The sequence below is a fragment of the Pleurodeles waltl genome, chromosome 9 (genome assembly GCF_031143425.1).
Source record: "Pleurodeles waltl isolate 20211129_DDA chromosome 9, aPleWal1.hap1.20221129, whole genome shotgun sequence".
Classification (NCBI taxonomy): Eukaryota; Metazoa; Chordata; class Amphibia; order Caudata; family Salamandridae; genus Pleurodeles; species Pleurodeles waltl.
In genome coordinates, this window is record NC_090448.1 from 525,825,782 (window position 1) to 525,844,447 (window position 18,666).

The 18,666-nt window shown below is 44.5% G+C and overlaps 1 protein-coding gene across 1 annotated transcript in view; it reads right to left on the bottom strand.

Annotated features, from left to right (window-relative positions):
• LOC138259698 (phospholipid-transporting ATPase IK-like) overlaps positions 1-18,666 on the bottom strand; it is a 592,788-nt gene that overhangs the window by 76,398 nt on the left and 497,724 nt on the right. The window contains 1 exon segment of the mRNA XM_069207591.1: positions 11,694-11,858. Within this exon segment, the coding sequence (XP_069063692.1) occupies positions 11,694-11,858 (165 nt within the window).

Sequence of the window (18,666 nt, forward strand, 5' to 3'; positions counted from 1 at the left end):
CGGTTTCTCCCCTCAGCGCGTGGTCGCCATATTTTACCGGTCATCAGGCATTCGGATTCAGCATCAAAGTTCAGAAAACGCAAAGTCTTTAAGCAATTCAAAAGAATAGAGGTAAAACCCTCAAGCAGAATGGGGAGAATGGCGAATGGCAAGTGGCAAATGCTTATTTCTTCTCAGGGCAGTTTGGCTAAGTTAGATTTCCTAAAACTAATTCCCAAGTCAAGGGATCGCATGTTCACACTTTGTCAAATAAAATTAAAACATCAAATCTATAACTTCTACTAGTACTCCGTTCACATGTTGCTGATTGGCTCCTCTTGTAATGTCCTCCTCATCCCGCTCATCAGGTAACAATATTGTTGCATTTTATACTCCAGTCAGTGTCTCTATTGTTCTTCTCCTGAGAAAGTCAGTCTTACACACATTACGTTTACAACGTTCCATTTACCAAGAACAGCATCTTCTATCAAGCGGTTCTCATGAGAAAGACTCTTAGCTACAAGCACATTGGGACAGTACAGTGGAAAATCACAATTGAATTCTCTAAGCAAACATTTTATTAATCAGTTTAGAAATACAGCTTGACATGGGGCCAATCAACTAGGCCAGGACCTCCGCTAAATTAAGGCCTACAATTATTAAAGCTAATACATAATACATAACCCTCAATATGATGTATTACTACATTAATCAAACATAAGCTCCATGTTTCATATTAATAAGCCAATAATAAGTATACTTCGTGAACATTGAAGGCCACTCACGTGGACACATTTGCAATTGTGTGCATTATTTTCTCTAGGTTAATATATTTTCTACGCAAATCTGATACTCAGAATGCATGAATATTCAATAATATTTTTACTAAAACACCTACTCTACCAGTTCCAAAGTTTGGGCACGAAGTACACAAATGATCTTTCCCCCCCATCTGGCTCTACGAATTCTGGGAACCTTCAAAAGGTGGCCCGCGGTGGGCACTAGTACTGACCTAATCTTCAGAGGGCCTTTAGAATTTAGCACTCCGTAAGCCAGGGATAATGCTTTAAATTTTATTCTGGAATCAATAGGGAGCCAGTGAACAGAGGCCATGGCAGCCTTTACTGAGGCAGATTTTAGTAGCTTAAGCAGAGTTCTGGCCGCAGCGTTTTGCATGACCTGCAGCCTTTTGACAACATATTTTGGGGTAAGAAGATACAATAAGTTGCCGTAGTCCAGCCACACAAGAATCAAAGATTGGACTACTGCTCTTTGACATGAAATTGGAATAATATTCAGGATTTTATGAAGGGTTCTAAGAACCTTGAAACAAATGGCAGCAAGCTCGTTGGCCTGTTTGTCCATGGACAGCGATTTATCCAGCCACATTCCCAGATTTTGTATGGGGGATGTTGGGAGGGGTGGATTGCCCAGCCACTTCAGCTAACTCTGGCCAACTGATCGGAGGATGAGGGTTCCCACCCATTGCGACTCCTCCCGCTGCATGAAGGAACCCCAGACATCATAAAGCATAACAGGCATAATGGGCAAAAAGAAAGCGCTAGGAGGCTCCATCATCATGCTCCCCCTCAAAAGAACTAGCATTGACATCATATTGCAGAGGGCAATGGGGATCATCTCCAGAGAAATCACACTAAACAAAAGGAGATTGTTGCTGGGGGCTGGCTTTGCTCGGACTCTGATGGTACATTACCGCATAATCCCACTTGCACTACAATGTTAGCTGACTCAACTGGTTTGGGCGGAAGCCAAGCTAGCTCTGAGTGTTTATCATCTACTTCTGTTGCAGCAGGGGCGTGCCCCAAAGAAACCTCCCAGTCTTCAAGAGTCGCTAAATGGTTTAGGGAGCATCATTTGCCTCAGTCATCTTCACCCTCAGAGAACCCCTTGGTAGACTCAGATCTTTTGGAGCCTACTAGCCTCTGCCAAGAGAATACTGTACAAAGACTTTGTGCTAATAGAGTTGTCCCCCATATTAGCATGGCTAGAAGCTATTGAAAAGGGGCTTGATACTGTCAAATTACAGCAGAGCCAGTATTACAGTCAATTGGTGCAGCCCTGGAGCGTACCAAGGGCAATACTCTCAACCAAAAGGTTAATCCAGCTTCTGATGACCTTGACCACCGTAATGTGTGATCCTGGGTATTGTGCCCAATTATGGTCTAACTAGCCATGTCTGAACGAACCACACAGGCGTGATAGTGGGGTGGACCCCATCCTTGTCCAATGTCCTTGTTTCTCAGCAGAGACAGCCTTTGATAGACATTCCACCCACATCCTGCCCATATGTAACAATCTTAACAGGAGTACCTTGCTGCACGTGGACCAGAGGGAGGGCCGGGAAGAGCTGAAAAATAAATGTTTGAACTGGTTGGTCCAACATAAGAATTTTTCCTGTGATATTGCTATTGAAATTTTATTAACTCGAAAGGTGGGTTGGTTGGGGTCTGGGTCCAAGGACCACCACTGTGACTGTATTATTAATGGTAGGTCTCCTCAGGTAGTGCGTAGCTTGTTATTTGATCCTCTAGTCTACCCAGTAGAGAGTCTACTATTGATGTACTGCCGTTGGGGTATTTTTACAAACCTTGCAATATTATGGGATTTGATAGGTTTGTACATAGGACCAATAACCAGACAGCTCCAGCGTCACTGATAGCTTTCATTGATCATGTAAGCAGACCAGATGTTTTCAAAATTCCCACCTACAACTGTGTCAAAGTCCTGGAGGGGGTTGGATGACTTGAATCTAGTTAGACCTCTCACTCCTTTACCTGGTCTCCCATGGCAAGGGATGGGCGGTTAGTAAGGACTACAGGAATACTGTAATGTTATGCGGAGGGCAAGAGGGAGCTCCATGGTTACAGGGTATAGCAATATGGGTGCTTCTAATGCTGGGTTACAGACCACCATAGAGTCAAATGGGGACTGGAGAACGGATACCAGAAGATCATTCAGGAGACCCAAGCCCCTGGAGGTATTCTGAGTGGATCCACGAATATCCCAAAGTGAGACAAGTCAGTTCTATCGTAGAGTTCACAGACAAAGGCCTGTAGATACATGTGTTCACACTGTCACCCTGCCTCAAACAGCCTCCTATACGGATTGGGATGAGCCTTTAAGTCTGAGCAATCATGTGGAGCCATCAACAAAATGTTTGACTATTGCAGCTAAAATGTTGTCCTGAAATGTAGCAGGGCTACTGTTTAAACTTGAGATTCCAGAATGGGTCAAGTTCATAGAAATTCATTTTATTTGTTTCTTTCAAGAAACTTAGTCCAGTAGGCCATTGCATCATGCAGGGTATGTTAATTTCAGTAAAGAGGCAGTATGCAAATGCAAGGGTAGGCCTCCAGGGGGATTGACAACCTGGGTTAGCACTGTGTTAACCTGTAAGGTCCAGGAAATTCTGATATCCTCTCCAGATATTCTCTGTGTTTCATTGGTCCTCCCGTCCCTAACAGCCTATTTCTACAATGTGTATTTGAGGCAAAGTGTGATTAATAGTGATTTTCCCACTGCTGAGTTGTTAAACTCACATTTGGCAACTGCTCCAGCAGGAGTTTTGAAGTTCGAGGGTGGGGATTTTAGCTGCCATTTTGAGTCCTTAGACAGTGCAGGAGCACGCACTCAAGAAGAAGATAATGTCTGGTGCATCCCCAAGATATTAATCACACCCAAAAAAATAATGGTTGCCCCAAGCATTAGTAAATGATTGCCCTTACAATGAAGCAGGGCTTTCAAGCTTGGAAAGATATAATTTGCTCTGATAAGGAGGGGAAGTATGCTTTCAACCATGCTTCTGGCACTAGCCTTATTGATTATATTCTGGTGAATGTAAGAGCTCGGCCTTTTCTGATTGATATGGTTGTTGTGCCGAGATATCACAGTAACCCTAATGCTTTGGTCCTTGAGGTTGAGCTACCCCTTTTGTATGAGGGTCAATTCCGGAGAAACATTTGATCACAGATTTCGAGTGTCTAGCAAGAGTGAAGTGGCCAATTTGCAGGAGCTGTTCAGGAAAGTTAACACCCTAGTTGCAGGCAGGATTGAGGATCTCCTCACAGATGGGGGATTCAGGCCAGGGAGCCAGTTGGGAAAAGGTTAGTTCCATTCACAACAAATTGTTTTTAGATTTAAAGAAACTCTTTCATGTGGCCACAAAAAAGGCCTTTGGAAGGAAGACCCTCCAAGCCATGGTATAATAGAGCATGTAAGGAAGCAGGCTGATGTGGCAGATTTGGCAGTAGTAGTCATTTTGGGCCAGATGTATCAAACGAACTTGCATTCGCAAATGGTGCGATTCGCAGAAATCGTCCGTTTGCGAATGCAAAAACGTGGTTTGCGATGCATGAAAGGCATTCGCAGGCCAAAAACAAGGAATTGCAAAATAGCGATTTTTTGCGCAGCGACATGGCTTTGCGTGTCGCATTTTGCGACATGAAATACCGAATCGCTATTTGCATGTCGCCAGTACGAATAGCGACTCGCAAATACAGATTCGGTATTTCTCGTCGCAAATTGCGATACGCACATTGCGACACACAAAACCATGTCGCAATTTGATGCATGAAAAAATCACAAATTGCGAATATTTGCAGAATGGCCTTTTGCATATGCAAATTACCAAACTGAGGAGGAAATATTTGAGAAGTACAGGTTGAGCTCAGCTATGATACTTGACCTGATAGCTGAGCTACAACCCATACTGCAGCGCACAACACACAGGACCAACAGCATACCCACACATGTGCAGGTATTATGCTCCCTGCACCTACTTGCCTCAGGGAGCTATCAAGGGGGTCATAGCAGCAGCTGGAGAGGTATCACAGAGTGCCCTTTCTAGATTTTTCAATGCATTTCTAATTGCCATGCTGAGCAGGATACACCAGTACATCAGATTCCCCCACACCCCACAGGAAATACAGCAGACAAAAATAGATTTCTACCAGATAGCACAGTTACCCACGTCCTAGGTGCCATAGATGGGACACATGTTGCAATCTGTCCACCATTGGCCACAGAGTATGTGTACCGCAGCCGTAAATACCAACATTCAATGAACATACAGGTGATATGCAATGCCTCCTACATCATAACTGATCTCGTGACCAGGTACCCAGGGAGCACACATGATTCGTACATCTTTTGCCACAGCGGGATTCACACAAGACTGCTAGCTGGGGAATTTGGTGAAGGATATCTACTAGGTAATTTCCCTCTTTACAATGGTGCATTGATGGCAGTGTGCCGTCAGATGGCTCAGCTACTCATTATACCCTCTGTTCCTTCCAGGAGACAGTCCTACGCAGTGCGCACCTACATGATGACGCCCTACCTAAATCCTGCAACACCAGCAGAGCGGAGATACAATTCAGCCCACAAGGCAACCCACAATGTAGTGGAGCGCACCTTTGGCCTACTGAAGAGTCGCTTCCGATGCATCCGCGAAAGTGGAGGGGCACTACAGTACAGCCCGGACACGACCTGTAGAATAGTGCCCACATGTGCGATCTTGCACAATATAGCTACCACCAGGGGCATACCTGTGGAAATATCGGAGCCAGACTCAGATGAGGATGATGATCCCATACCACCCCTACAACCAGCAGACAGGACCAGTGCAGCAGAGGGCAGGCAAAGGCATGCTGACATCACACACAACCATTTTAGATGTAAGTAATGACAACACAACCTCACTGACATGTATTCCGGTAGTTAGTACCTTTATTACCTTGACTTCAGGTAACATACGTGTCACTAGGACAAAGCAATACACATGAGTCATACATGAGCCATTAACAGTGTTGCACTATTGTCATCATAGTTTACTGTAATTCTACATGTGAAGGTAGTCCCCCTGTGGCCCTCAATGTCACTTTCTACGACCACGCATTCCACTTGAGTGCGCAGTGGCCTCGCCGGCACCTCTTGTATCAGGCTCACAGGCAGTACTGTGCCTGGCACTGCGACGCCTAGGATCCATCACGGGCACTGCAAGTCTGCTGAGGCTAGATGACTCCTCAGTATCCCCAACTCCCAGTTTGCTGGGTGTAGCACTGCGTGCTGTCAGCATAGCATCCAGAACGTTGGTAATTTGCACCAATCCCTTGGCAACATCCCGACTGCTATGTGCTGCCTCCACCTGTGCGGCCACAGCACGCCGCAATATCAGAGCAGTAGATGTAGCTAGACGATTTACAGATCTGAAAAAAGCCACTGAACATTCCCATGAATTACCTTTCGCGCCTGCGGCGGCTAGCTCGCTCATGCCTGATCTCAGTACAGAGTTCCTTAATGGCATTTGTCAGTTTCTTGGTGTTCTCTGCAGCGGTTTGCTGTCCCTCATGCAGCTTGCAGATATTTGCATTCAGACACTCCAACTGCTTTTGCAGCCCTCCCATATTGGCATTGTGTGACTGCAGCTGCCTTTGCATTGCCCTCATGTTTTTGTATTGCAGGTGCTGCACTTTGAGCATGGATGCTTCCAGACCACCAAAGACTGATGGGCTCTCACCTACATCTGTATGCTGTGTGCCTGCATCGCGAGGCCTCCTGCGGGGAGTTGAGTGACGCTGGGGCAGGGACTGCTGCGTTCCGGTGGATCTAGCTTCCTTGACACGGGAACGCAGGTCGTACCACCTCTTGCGTATCTCTTCCACTGAGCGCTGCGCAACCCCCACTGTGCAAATTTTGGTCTGGATGTCAGCCCAGAGTTTTCGCTTCTCACTCTCTGGTACCTGGAGTGAGCTCTTCCCAAATAGCCGGTCATGGCTCCTGACCACCTCCTCAGTGAGCACCTTCAATTCTTGCTCACTGAATTTCAGCTTCCTGTTCCTCTCTCCCTTTTCCTTCCCATTACCAGCATTGGCCATGTTGATGTCAGGTCCTGGCTTGCTCACAAACTTGCTCCCTGGGGCTGGTCTGTGACTCTCTGACTGCTCCTGTGGGTGTGGTACCTGGAAACAGCATGGGCTGATTCACTTCCTGCTTGTGATATCATCAGGCTGTGCCAGGTGACCGTTTTCGCAATTTGCGATTTTCAAATACCGAATCGCAAATATTTTTGCGATTCGGTATTTGGACCTCACAAATTGCATTAGCGTTTTTTAAGAAATCGCTATCTCCGACTTGCAAATTTGTTACAAAGAATTTTGCGACTCAGAAATAGCGATTGCTTAAAAATCGCTATTTCCTAATCGCAAAAGGCTTTTTTCATACATCTGGCCCTTTGAATCAATTTAACTTCAAGAAGTAACACTCTTTTAACATCAAAATCACCTATGGGGCTACAGAAAATCTTATGTTGCTTTGAGAGTTTTTGTAGCCAGAGGGGACTCGAAATACACATAGACAAAACTAAATATATGGTCTTAAACCCTTGCCACTCTACAAGACCAAGGCCCAAGCTCATAGGGATCCCCTTGGACCATGTTCACACTTTTGATTACCTCGGGTTGACCCTTACTAAACAATTAGATTGGTGTTGTCATATTGAAAAGTGTAGCCACAGGAAAAAAGGTACTACGCAACACCCACAGCATACCACATGCCATTCTAGTTTGAATGAGTGATGCCAGCCACCATAAACTGCAACTGTATCTTTAGGGCACAAATCATTGCTAACATCCAGCCAAGATTATGGTATGGCTGCTATCCAACAATGTTGTATCCTGTCTCTCTTTGACTAGGTTTCAGCAAAAATAAGGAATTTCCCTTGGCACATGTCTTATTCTGTCACTTCATTGACCATGTGAGTCCTCTAATTTGACGCCATGGAACCTCAGACATTTCTCTCTGATTTCCCATTAAAAGTCTCAATGTGCAAAGAGTCAAGTTGTAAAGGGTGACATCATAGCATAGGTCCAATAATCCACCTGAAAAGAGCTTGGAACTCTATAGAGATTAATGGCTACAGCTATGCATGAGCAGGATTTGTGAACGATGGACATTCAAAAGTTATAGTGTCAGGGACATGCTGGGAATATGTAGGGCCCAGACATCACTGGCTGTAGGATGCTGGCCTTGTTTGTAGTGGGTACCTAAGGTACTTACACCTTATACCAGGTTCAGTTATCCCTTATTAGTGAAATGTAGGCAGTGTCTGGAAGCCAGGCTCTCTAGGGGTAGCTGTAGCTGAGCGGCAAGGCTTTTCTAAGAGACATGCAAAGCTCATGCAATACCACTGTAGTCACACAGTACTCACACACATTAAAGTAACTCAGTGTTACAAAAATAAAGCTACTTTATTTTAGTGACACAAATGCCAAATATACCATAGAGACTATACTCCCTTAGGAGGTAAGTAATACACAAATTGTATACACTAGTAGGCGAAATCAGGTGAAAAAACAGTTAGAAAACTGCAAATAGTGAAAATCACAATAGTTAGAAATGGGCTTAGGGGGAACACAAACCATATACTAAGAAAGTGGAATGCGAATATCGATTTCCCACTTAGGCAAGTATAGTGTGTAGAGAGGCGCTAGGAGTATTAGAAAACACCAAAGGTAAGTAATAGAACCCACCCCAGAGCCCAGGAAAGCAGGAGTAAATCACAGTAACTTTCCTAGAACACACAAGAACATGTGAAAAAAGATAATGCAAGAACCAGAAGAGACTGCAAGACACCAACAGTGGATTCCTGGACCTGAAGACCTGTGGAAGAAGGGGACCAAGTCCAAGAAGCACAGAATAGTCCAGGGAGAACAGGAGCCCCTGCTAACTCGGATGAAGGTGCAAAAGAAGAACCACCAGTCAAGAACAACAGTCAGTACTACACCCAAGAAGACGGATGTGGGTTCTTGGTTGGTGCAGATGATATCCCATAATGGATTGGAAGATTGTAGTCTGGTTTGCGTTGCTGGATTCTTCCAACAAGCCTTTGCACACGCAAGGCTCACGGTTAGCAGAAAATGGCGCTACCTGGGACCAGGAGGGACCTGATGGACTCTACCCAGGAGAGTGAGTCAGAGGGGCTCTCAGTAACTCAGAGAGCCCTCAGAAGAACAGGCAGTGTGCACAGGAGTCTCACAGCACGGGGACAAAGAAGGTGCAAAAGGTGGCCCACGCAGCACTACAACAAAGGATCCCACACCGCCGGAGAACCTCTCAGGAAGCTGTGCATCACAGGATAGAGTGCTGGGGTCCAGAGCTGCACGGTGCACAAAGAACTTCAAGGAAGGATGCCAACAAACCTTGGCAACTGCAAAACACACGGTGCAAGGGGGTACTGTCTTGCGTTGGAAGTCAAGCTCTTACCTCCACCCAAGTTGGACAGTAGGACGTCAGGACCATCGGGACCACTTCAGTCCACCACCCGTGATGCTGGATCCACGCAACTCAACAGGAGAGGGGACCCACGTTTCCAGTCATCGATGCAGAGAGGTGCCTGCTGAAGGAGGGGAGTGACTCCTTCACTCCAAGGGAGATTCCTTCATTCTTCAGGTGCAGGCTGAAGACAGGCTGTCCTCTGAGGATGGATGACCAGGACACAGTTGCAGTTGCTGGCAGGAGCTGAAGATACAATGTTGCAGAAGTTGTCTTTGCTTCTTTGTTGCAGTTTGTTGAGTTCCTAGAGGGTCCAGATGCAGTTTCTTCGGGGGTCCCTGCACCGGTGTAAACTAGATTATGCAAGAAGGGCACCAAATATGTCCTTCAAAGCATTTCCAGTGGCTTGTGGAGGCTATCTTTTGTTCTGCCTTCCTGGGCTTGAGCTGCTCAAGGAACGGGAGGGCAGAAAGCTGTCTGAGAGGTGGCAGCTGGGACTGCCTAGAAAACCTCAGTAAGCTGGAATGGCAATACTGGGGGTCCTCTAAGGAGGCCCCAGAGTTCGTGGAATCGTACAACCAATGCTTGCAAAGGCAGTGGGGTATGATTCCAACATGTTTGATACCAAACATGCCTATGTTCGGAGTTACCATTATGTAGCTGGACATAGGTAGTGACCTATGTCCAGTACACGCGTAAAATGGCGTCCCCGTACTCACGAAGTCCGGGAAAATGGTCCTGGAGGTCGTGGGGGACTTCTGCTAGTGCAGGTGTGCCCTCACACACAGGTACTATGCACCCTGCCCTTAGGGCTGGAGGGCCTGGTACAGGGGTGACTTATAAGGGGTGACTCATAAGTGCAGTGTAAATGGCAATGAAAGGGTGCATGCACCTTTTCACACAGGCTGCAATGGCAGTCCTGTAGAAGCCTTTGCGTGGGCTCCCTATGGGTGGCAAAAGATATGCTGCAACCCATAGGGGTCCCCTGGAACCCCAATGCCCTGGGTAACCAGGTACCATATGCTCGTGACTTATAAGGGGGCACCAGTATGTCAATTTTGGGTGAAATACTGAGTTAACAGTATGCAGCAACAAAATTTAGAGGAGAGAGAGCATAATCACTGGGGTCCTGGTTAGCAGGATCCAAGTGAACACAGTCAAGCACACTGACATCAGGCAGAAAATGGGGGTAACCCTGGCAAAAAGAGGGTACTTTCCTACACTGACCCATCTGTATGACGTAGTATTTCTAAGCGACAGTTTCTCTGGTGGAAACCATAATACAAAATGACACAGATGTTGTCACAGTGCCACACTGCCTCCCTCATCCTTCTTCATCTTGGGTAAACCCGAGGTGAGTTGTGATGCTCTTGCTATGCACCTATATTGTGTTACTCCTCTGCTTGCGTTGATTCCTTGTCCCTTGACCCATGTGGGATAGGTTGTGGGATTGTGTGAGGGTATCTGCTCCCTTGTGTCTTTAGAATTTGGCCTCTGTGTTTTTGTACCTGCACTCGGCACAGGAAATCCCCAAGGGCATGTTTCTTCTTGGTGCAACTCTCCGAACAAGGTTTTCTTGGTCCAATCTATCCAAGCAAGACCTACATGCTGACTATAATTTTTTTTTTTAATCTGGAGGACAATTTCACCTAGTAAGAAACAAAGGCAAAATGGCTGACATAAATATTTCCAACGCTTACAGGAAGGGGTCTATGAAACACTACAAGAACTGAATAAGCTGTGTTTGAGGTGTGTTGCAATGCTTCAAGATCATTCTTTTGTAGTCGCACTCTACACCTCTTGCACTGCCTTCCCGTGTTTCTTTCACTTTTGCTTTTTTTTCTACTTTTGTTGTCAGCTATTTGAGCTTTTCTGTGTTGTAGTGATTGTTTTGTATTTTTTATGTTGGAAAGTTTTGTTCTAAGCTTCGCTAAACTTTGCCTCTCCTGAGGTGCTCTTTCTTCATCTTCTTCTCGAAGACTTGGAAACACTTTCATATTTGGAACATTATTCTGGATTTACTTTCATATTACCTTGCCCATAGGAGTCTGGCACAGGGGCATCCAGCGAATCATCCCTCCTTCTTCAATCTGAAGAAGGCAAGGACCGTTCGCTGGCCGTTGCTTTGTGAAGCTGGTATAGTTTTCAATCATGGGCTACCTTTAATGCGTTTACGGCATCGCGAAACCTGCCCTACAACCTGACCAGGCTATCACAAATGAAGCAGTGGAAATTATTCAGAAAATACAAAAGACATGAATTTTTAACACTGCTTCATATAAAAAGAATGATGATTAGCAACCCAACTTCCCAATTAAAAATGTTCACTGAACATAAGAAAAAAACAGGTTCACAATTTCTCTCACAAAAGTTCAAAATTGCAGTTAACCATTCTTACAACCCAAGGGCGATCATGTAGTTACCTCTAGATTTGTTTCAATCTCTTCATAAGTAGCGTCAAGTTCTTTTGCACGGTCCTCTAGTGTCACAAGCGCCTCCTTGTGCTTCTTGCTCCACACAATGTACACCGACTCCTCCACGTGTTTGCACGCCACGCACAAGGTTCTCAGTGTCTCACTGGCAAATGACTGTAGAGACAAAAATGCAATAATAAAAATGTAGACATACTATCCGCTCCAACATCTCGGGAGCTTATTCACAATCATTTCATAAAAAGGAGGAAATATGCTTCTATGTTGTGATCTGTTTTATGATTTTTGCTACTTTGTCAGAATACCCAGGAGTATTCATGGTAATGTTTGCAAATCTACGATTTCAACACACAGTCCTGCTGTCCTACACTTACTCAGGCACCCAAAAGCGGTGGAAACGACCACTGTTCCATTTAACTTTCTTTTTAGCTCTTTCTTGAAAATAATATGTTTTATTGTCAAGAAATTCCTTTCATTACACACCTTGGAAATAGTTGAGTGTTGTTCTTACACTACATTTTCACACTTACCTGTGACATTTGGGTACAAACGTAGGTTGGGTACGAAAACATTAGGAAAGATTTTGAATGAGTACAAAGTAATGCCTTTGTGGGTGGTTACCACTTTCTTAATGGTTAAACTCTGCTCCTCTCTTGAGAGCACCTATTCCCTCCTCCTAAACTTACTACAACAGAAAACCCACCATCCTAGCACATTTCACACCATAGTAAATATACATTTGTGTTGTTAATGTTCTGAAATCACGATTCCGTGAATTTGGATTTAGTTGTGCCCACAAATCGAGGTTTAGCTTTGTAAGTGTAATTTCTGACAACAAAAAGCTTTGTAAATGCGGCCGTTAGCGAAGAGAAGCCAGATTGAGAAATACTGAGCCACTGACTGTTTATCATGAACCTAGAAAATATGAGAAGAGAATCTCAAACAATAAGAAACTTAGAAAAAACACCCTGATCCCAATCAAAAAAATCATGGGACAACTGTAAGACTATTAGGAAACCGATCAGAGAACTTCAAGAAGAAACTCAAGTTCATCCTGTAGAATGACCCCGAACTGCAGGGATAAAGATGACAAAGAGAACAAAAAGAAATAAACGAGGAAGAAGAGAAAACTGATAAGGAAAATAATTGAATACGATTATTAATATCACATATATAACGCTATATTACCAATATTACGATTTTAGCAGAGCAGAATCCTGGGTCGTCCGGTGTTCCTGCAGCTGTTTTTCCTGAGTGTTGGAACACTGTACCTGATGTTACGGCTGGTAAAATCGCATGAGACAGTCAAGACTTATCGCTCAGTTCCACACTTTTTTCGACAGCAAGAAGGAGCATTCATTGCTTCCTCTGCAAGAACTTAACTCTTCCTTCCCTCCTTTAATCTCCCAGCTAGTTTAAAACATGACATTTGATTTACCAGTGTACTAAGAATATCTGCAAGTATATTTTGAAAATGCAACATGGTACTCGTTCTGACTTGCGGTAGCTCTATACCCAAATTGCGAAAATGGTAAAATACAAACTGCCAGGAGTGGTATTTAATGTACCAGCACTGCTCAGCCTAAAAAACAAGAGGCCTCTCGTTTGACAGCTGACTGTTTCACACAGCCAACAACAAGATGAAGGACCAGGGCCATCTTCCAGCCAGACACATGACACAGGGCTGAGCTGGGGATGTCAGAGGCCTCTCTCCTTAAGAAATAACCAATGTGACATACATGACACAAATTACGTTAGAGGCTACAACACAAATGCCCTCCTGATATAGAACATCAACAGGGCCAGCAAAAGTGGAGTATGTAAATGAAGCTCAGCCTCGAGAGAATCTGATATCCCTTATCTCCGAGCAAGACCTACTCACATTGAGAACCTATTTACCTAACACAGGACATCACCAGAGGTGGCCCACATTCTCCAACCACTCAGACATACTCAAGGCATGGAAAAACACAGGAAGCCGCACACCTACCTCATTATGTAGGGGACCAGCACACTTCGCACGAGACCGTACAGTACGGGCAGCCACACTTTTTAATTTTAGAGAATTATCGGGGCAAATTGATAGTGAATATTGTTTCAATAAACAAGGTCTTAATGATGAATAAATAAGCTAACCTGAACAGAACGACTAAGTTCATTTTTTACTGAGAATGATTATTGGGAAACATACCCCTTTTTATGATCTCTAGGAGTAAGATGTAAATCTATGGCGCATTTGGTTAAATATAGCCAATTTATGTAGTTTGTGGTGTGTGTGAAGCGGGAAGAGTGTGGCGCCAGTGAGAAAGGAACCCAATCTCTTTCAAGTTCACCTGCACCAGCTTCAAATGATTCATGGGAATCATAAGGAGGGACAGAAAAAGAAGCGGATGACAGCTTTAAAAATGGGGAAACACATGTAAAGTGGGCACTAACTTCTTGAAAGATTTCTCTAAATGATTCCCATTGCATCTGGAATTGGTGATTTTACTTAATATATTGTAAATGACCTCAGAAGAAGAATTCTGCAACTCCAGATATGGGGTCCACATCAGACATAATTTGGACCCATTCTAAGGGATTACAGTAATTATAAAGCAATGACATAAAACACATATTTTACCACTTAAGTGCAGAGTCCCCCATCATCCGTCCAAGTCCCTTTTTTTGGATTCTTGGGGTAATTCACACTTAAGCCTTCATAGCTGTTTTTCCACAAAATGTATCTAGGCCAAATATGTCCCATTATATCCCACATGTAAGGGATTTTAAAGGTTCCAGGGGTTTGGAGATTCTCTTGGAACGAACCGGAAAAATATCAAAGTGTAGCAGAAAGTGTGTTAATTGGAAAATTTGAAAAACTTTCTGTACAAGAAAATATGTTTTTACCAAAACTTTTACAATTGTCTAAGGGATTAATAGTTATTTCTATTTTCTGTGGTTTCTACCTACTTGCAGGTTGTGTTGGAACGGGTGTGAAACCATGGGTGAATCCAGAAAACGTTACATTTCTAAAAAGTTGGCAACATTCTGAATTCAGCCAAGAGGACATTTGTATAGGTCGCTTATGGCTCTTACATAAAAAACTAATCATTGAAATAGTAATTAATGTAAAATAACATAGGAAAAAATACAAATAAGGGACCATGTTTTAATCTGTAACTTTTTGCCCCGTGGCTGATTTAGAAAAGTAATATATCATTATGCCCATCAGAATCTTCTGGTCGCAGGCAAGTATAGTGTTTGTTGATTGTTCCAAAGCCATCAACTAAGCTGGAGATTGTAATGATTTTTCATTGTATACCTGTGCATTTCTTAAATGTGCCCACGGTAATGAGTTGTGGCTATTTGTATAACTCTGAAAGTGGGGCTATCCATAACATCATGTTATTCAAAGAACTATTTGCAAATTGTGTTCTTTCTTTCATTGTAGCTTACATTTGGAAGACAAAATTGAGATAAATTCAGATGGTAAAAAACAAATATTCTACTTTCTGTACTTCCACATTCCTCCTGATAATAATTGTACCCCACTTGTATGGGTGGGCCTACTACCTGCAACAGGAAAGACCCAAAAACCCAACAAGGTTTTTCTTTTCAAATTCACTCATTCTGGCAATGGGGTAACTTCAGTATTTGTGCCCGGCTAGGACCTGAGGAAACCTACCAACTCAGACATGTTTGAAAACTAGATTCCCATGGGAGTGCAGGGTGTTGTGACATAGGTTGAGCCCACTATGTTTTCTTATGCAGAAAGCCCTGCAAACATCAAACTTTGGCTAAAATCATGGATTTTCCTAATATTTCTGTGAGGGATAGTTTTGGAATCAGTGGGGAGTCATCCAGTTCCTACCACCCAGCATGCCTACACTTCTTCGGAGAGAACAATGCCCTTTGGTGCCCTTTTGTGTGAGTGATCGTATGATCCACACTGAAGGAAGCGCTCAAAATTTGGATTATGTGAAGTCAATGCATTTCTAATGAAGTCTTCACATGGTTACAGTTTTGGTCCATTCCCATGAAGTGCAATAGGTCCGGCAACAGATGGAAAACATTGTTTGAATCAGAAGTGTGCAAACGCAGGGAGGTAAAACTTTGGCCATTGGCTGGAAGTACCCAAGTTTGTCATATAAATAAAACAGTTCTTTTGTTCCAAGCATAGTTTGGACCTATGGGCTGGAAGAGATATATAATCCCCTTTTTCTGCCCCTCCCCCCTCTTGGGGCAGAAATACTTTATCTGTTGGGGGTCTTCGATACCAAAATAGTCAAACACCCACCCCATCTTTTTTTCCTGGTTTACCTAGTAGCATTCACCCCATCTTTGGTTGAGCGGATTGGAGTATTTTTCAGCTATTTGCCCTTTCCATGGGGGTCAGAAAGCTTACCATACCATCAGGGGAAAAACATGAGAAACAGAATGGCGTGGAAGGCTTGACCAACCTGACACTGCACTGCAGCTACCACACCTACGCCCCAGTCATTCTTCTGGCACCAGCTCTCTGTCAGCCCACAAGTCAAACTACACCCAAAGGAATTAAAATTTCCTCTTGCTTGCAACTGGGATGGTTTCAATATTCAGGCTGTAGGCTACAGGGGGGCAGAAGCAAGTTTGGGACATTAGAGGTCAGGGTGTGGGCCCATGCCTGGTCAGACTGGCATCCCCCCAATTTCTTTATGCAAATAAAAACATCCCTATTATCTCATAGGTTTTCTACCACTCCTGGGAAAGTCAGTTTGGCGATAAATACCCAATGTGCCCCATATGGGAGGCAGAGAGACCACTGGCTATTTTTAGGGTGGGAGGGGTCAACCAGGTATCTGCATGGGATGGTCCCCACCCTATTTTTGTACACAGATAAAAATATGCCTGAGGTTTAGTGGGTTTTCTGCCAACCCCTTCGGAAAAGAAGCATTTGACCATACCTGAAGTGGCTGTTCCCCCCTCTGAAGTCAACCCTCTTGGCTCTCCTATGGTTTTTCCCAAGCAGCGATCGACAAGAGAGAGGCATAGTTAGAAACCATGGTGATCGGTGCTCGGGCCAAGATAGAGTAAATTAAGCCAAAAGGCTCCTTTAGTTATCCTAGTTTTGCTTGACTGAATAACTGACTCAGCGGGGAGTTAAATACGCAGTAAAAGAAGGTGATTGTGCTGATAGAAGAGGTAGTAAATCTAGAAACAGCTTGTTGGCTACATACTTAGTAGTAATCACAGGTACTCTCCTGGGAAGATAATTGGCATGTTGATTGAAGATTAAGGGCATAATTTAGATGAGGGCAGTAAAGCACATCAGCTACAAATTGATATTCCATTTGCCCTCTTACATACTCTGTTCTCCTGATTGTGAGCCACTGCTGGCTCATTGTGAAATCCATTATGATGGACCTGGCACTGATGGAAATTGTGTCAAAGTGCATGGCCAATTTATGGTGGCCCTCCAATGTAATTTTCATCAGTGTCCTTTCTGTCCCAAACTGCCATTCAAACCACGAAGGTTTGAATACAATACAATTTGAATACAACCCAGAGGCTGGCAGCGCTGGAGAGAGAGGTTGAGTAAAACATAACAGACAAGTCAAGAACTCCTACTGTTCCGTCCTCCCCCCTATGCTCCTTTTTTGACAGCGGCTGATTGGCAATATACTAATTCAGGTCGAGGTTGTGGAAACAAAGGCCCAGATTTACAATGTTTTGGGGCAGGGCAGCACCCAAGCCTTGTTGCCCCGTATCTGGTGTGGTCTGGTTTTGTTGCTAGGGATAACTTCTCCATCCCCAAAATATACCACCAACAATGCAGCCAGGAGGTGTGATCTGATGTTCTGTCCATGCCCCAGAGAGAGAGTACAATATGGTGTGCAGCCCCCAGGGACAGGGCCATTTGTCTTCCTTTAAGAGAGTGGAGAAGATAAGTCAGAGGGTTGGGAAGACCAAGAATAATGTAAGCTGGAAACCTCGGGACGGAGGTACTAAAGACAGTATCAATGTTGTGGAGGACTTGTTCCCAGTATCGGGTAAGCTTGAGGGAATGCCATAAAAGGTGTAGCATAGTCCTCATGCTACCACAACCCCACCAATAATCCTGAGAGCCACCAGTCTTCCATTGCTGCAGTCTCAAGGGGGTCAGGTACTAATAGGAGGCAATTTTGTATGCTGTTTCGTTGCTGGCCATATTATGCGTGGCTTAGTGAACCCTTTAAAGAATGTCCATCCATTTTTAGTGGATAGGGATCTATGTAATTCTGTCTCCCAACAAAGTTGTCCTTTAGATTTGCTTGGAGAGTGTTTTCTCCCCAGAAAACCATACAGTTCCGAGACAAGGTGTCTGTCATCAGTTGTAAGAAGCATTCCTTTCTCAAAAGGAGTCATCAAACACCCCATTCTCTGTCATATCTCAGGCTACGTCACCCAATGACACAGCTGGGGATAGCTGACCTGGTCTGTGTCAGTTAAGCAATTGCCAATTTTTAGTTGGTCAAAGGGTATTATCCCCCGAGAGTCAAAGAGGGAGCCCACCCACTTACAACCACCGTCTCACCAGCAACCAAACTGCTCAGGTTGCATCCCAGGAGTGAAGTTGGGTGGGCCAGGAACAGGGTCATTGGGGAAGGAATGTAGTTAAACCTGTCTTGATCGCTACTGAGTCCCGTACTTACACCCTTAAAATTAAAGGGGGTCATTATGACCCCGGTGGTCTGAGCTAATGTGGCGGTAGTACCGCCAACAGGCTGGCAGGACTTACTGCCACATTATGACATTGGCGGGTTAGCTGAAATCAATCTGCCAATGTACCACTCCGACCACCATGGCAGTAGCAGCCGCTGGGCTGGAAATAACAATCTCCAGCCCGGTGGCCGCCATTGTGCTGCCACCGGGCTGGAACGCCACGAAAACCATGGCGGTAGGCCCTATCAGTGACAGGGAGTTCCTTCCCTGTCACTGATAGCAGGCCCGTCCCCCCCAACAC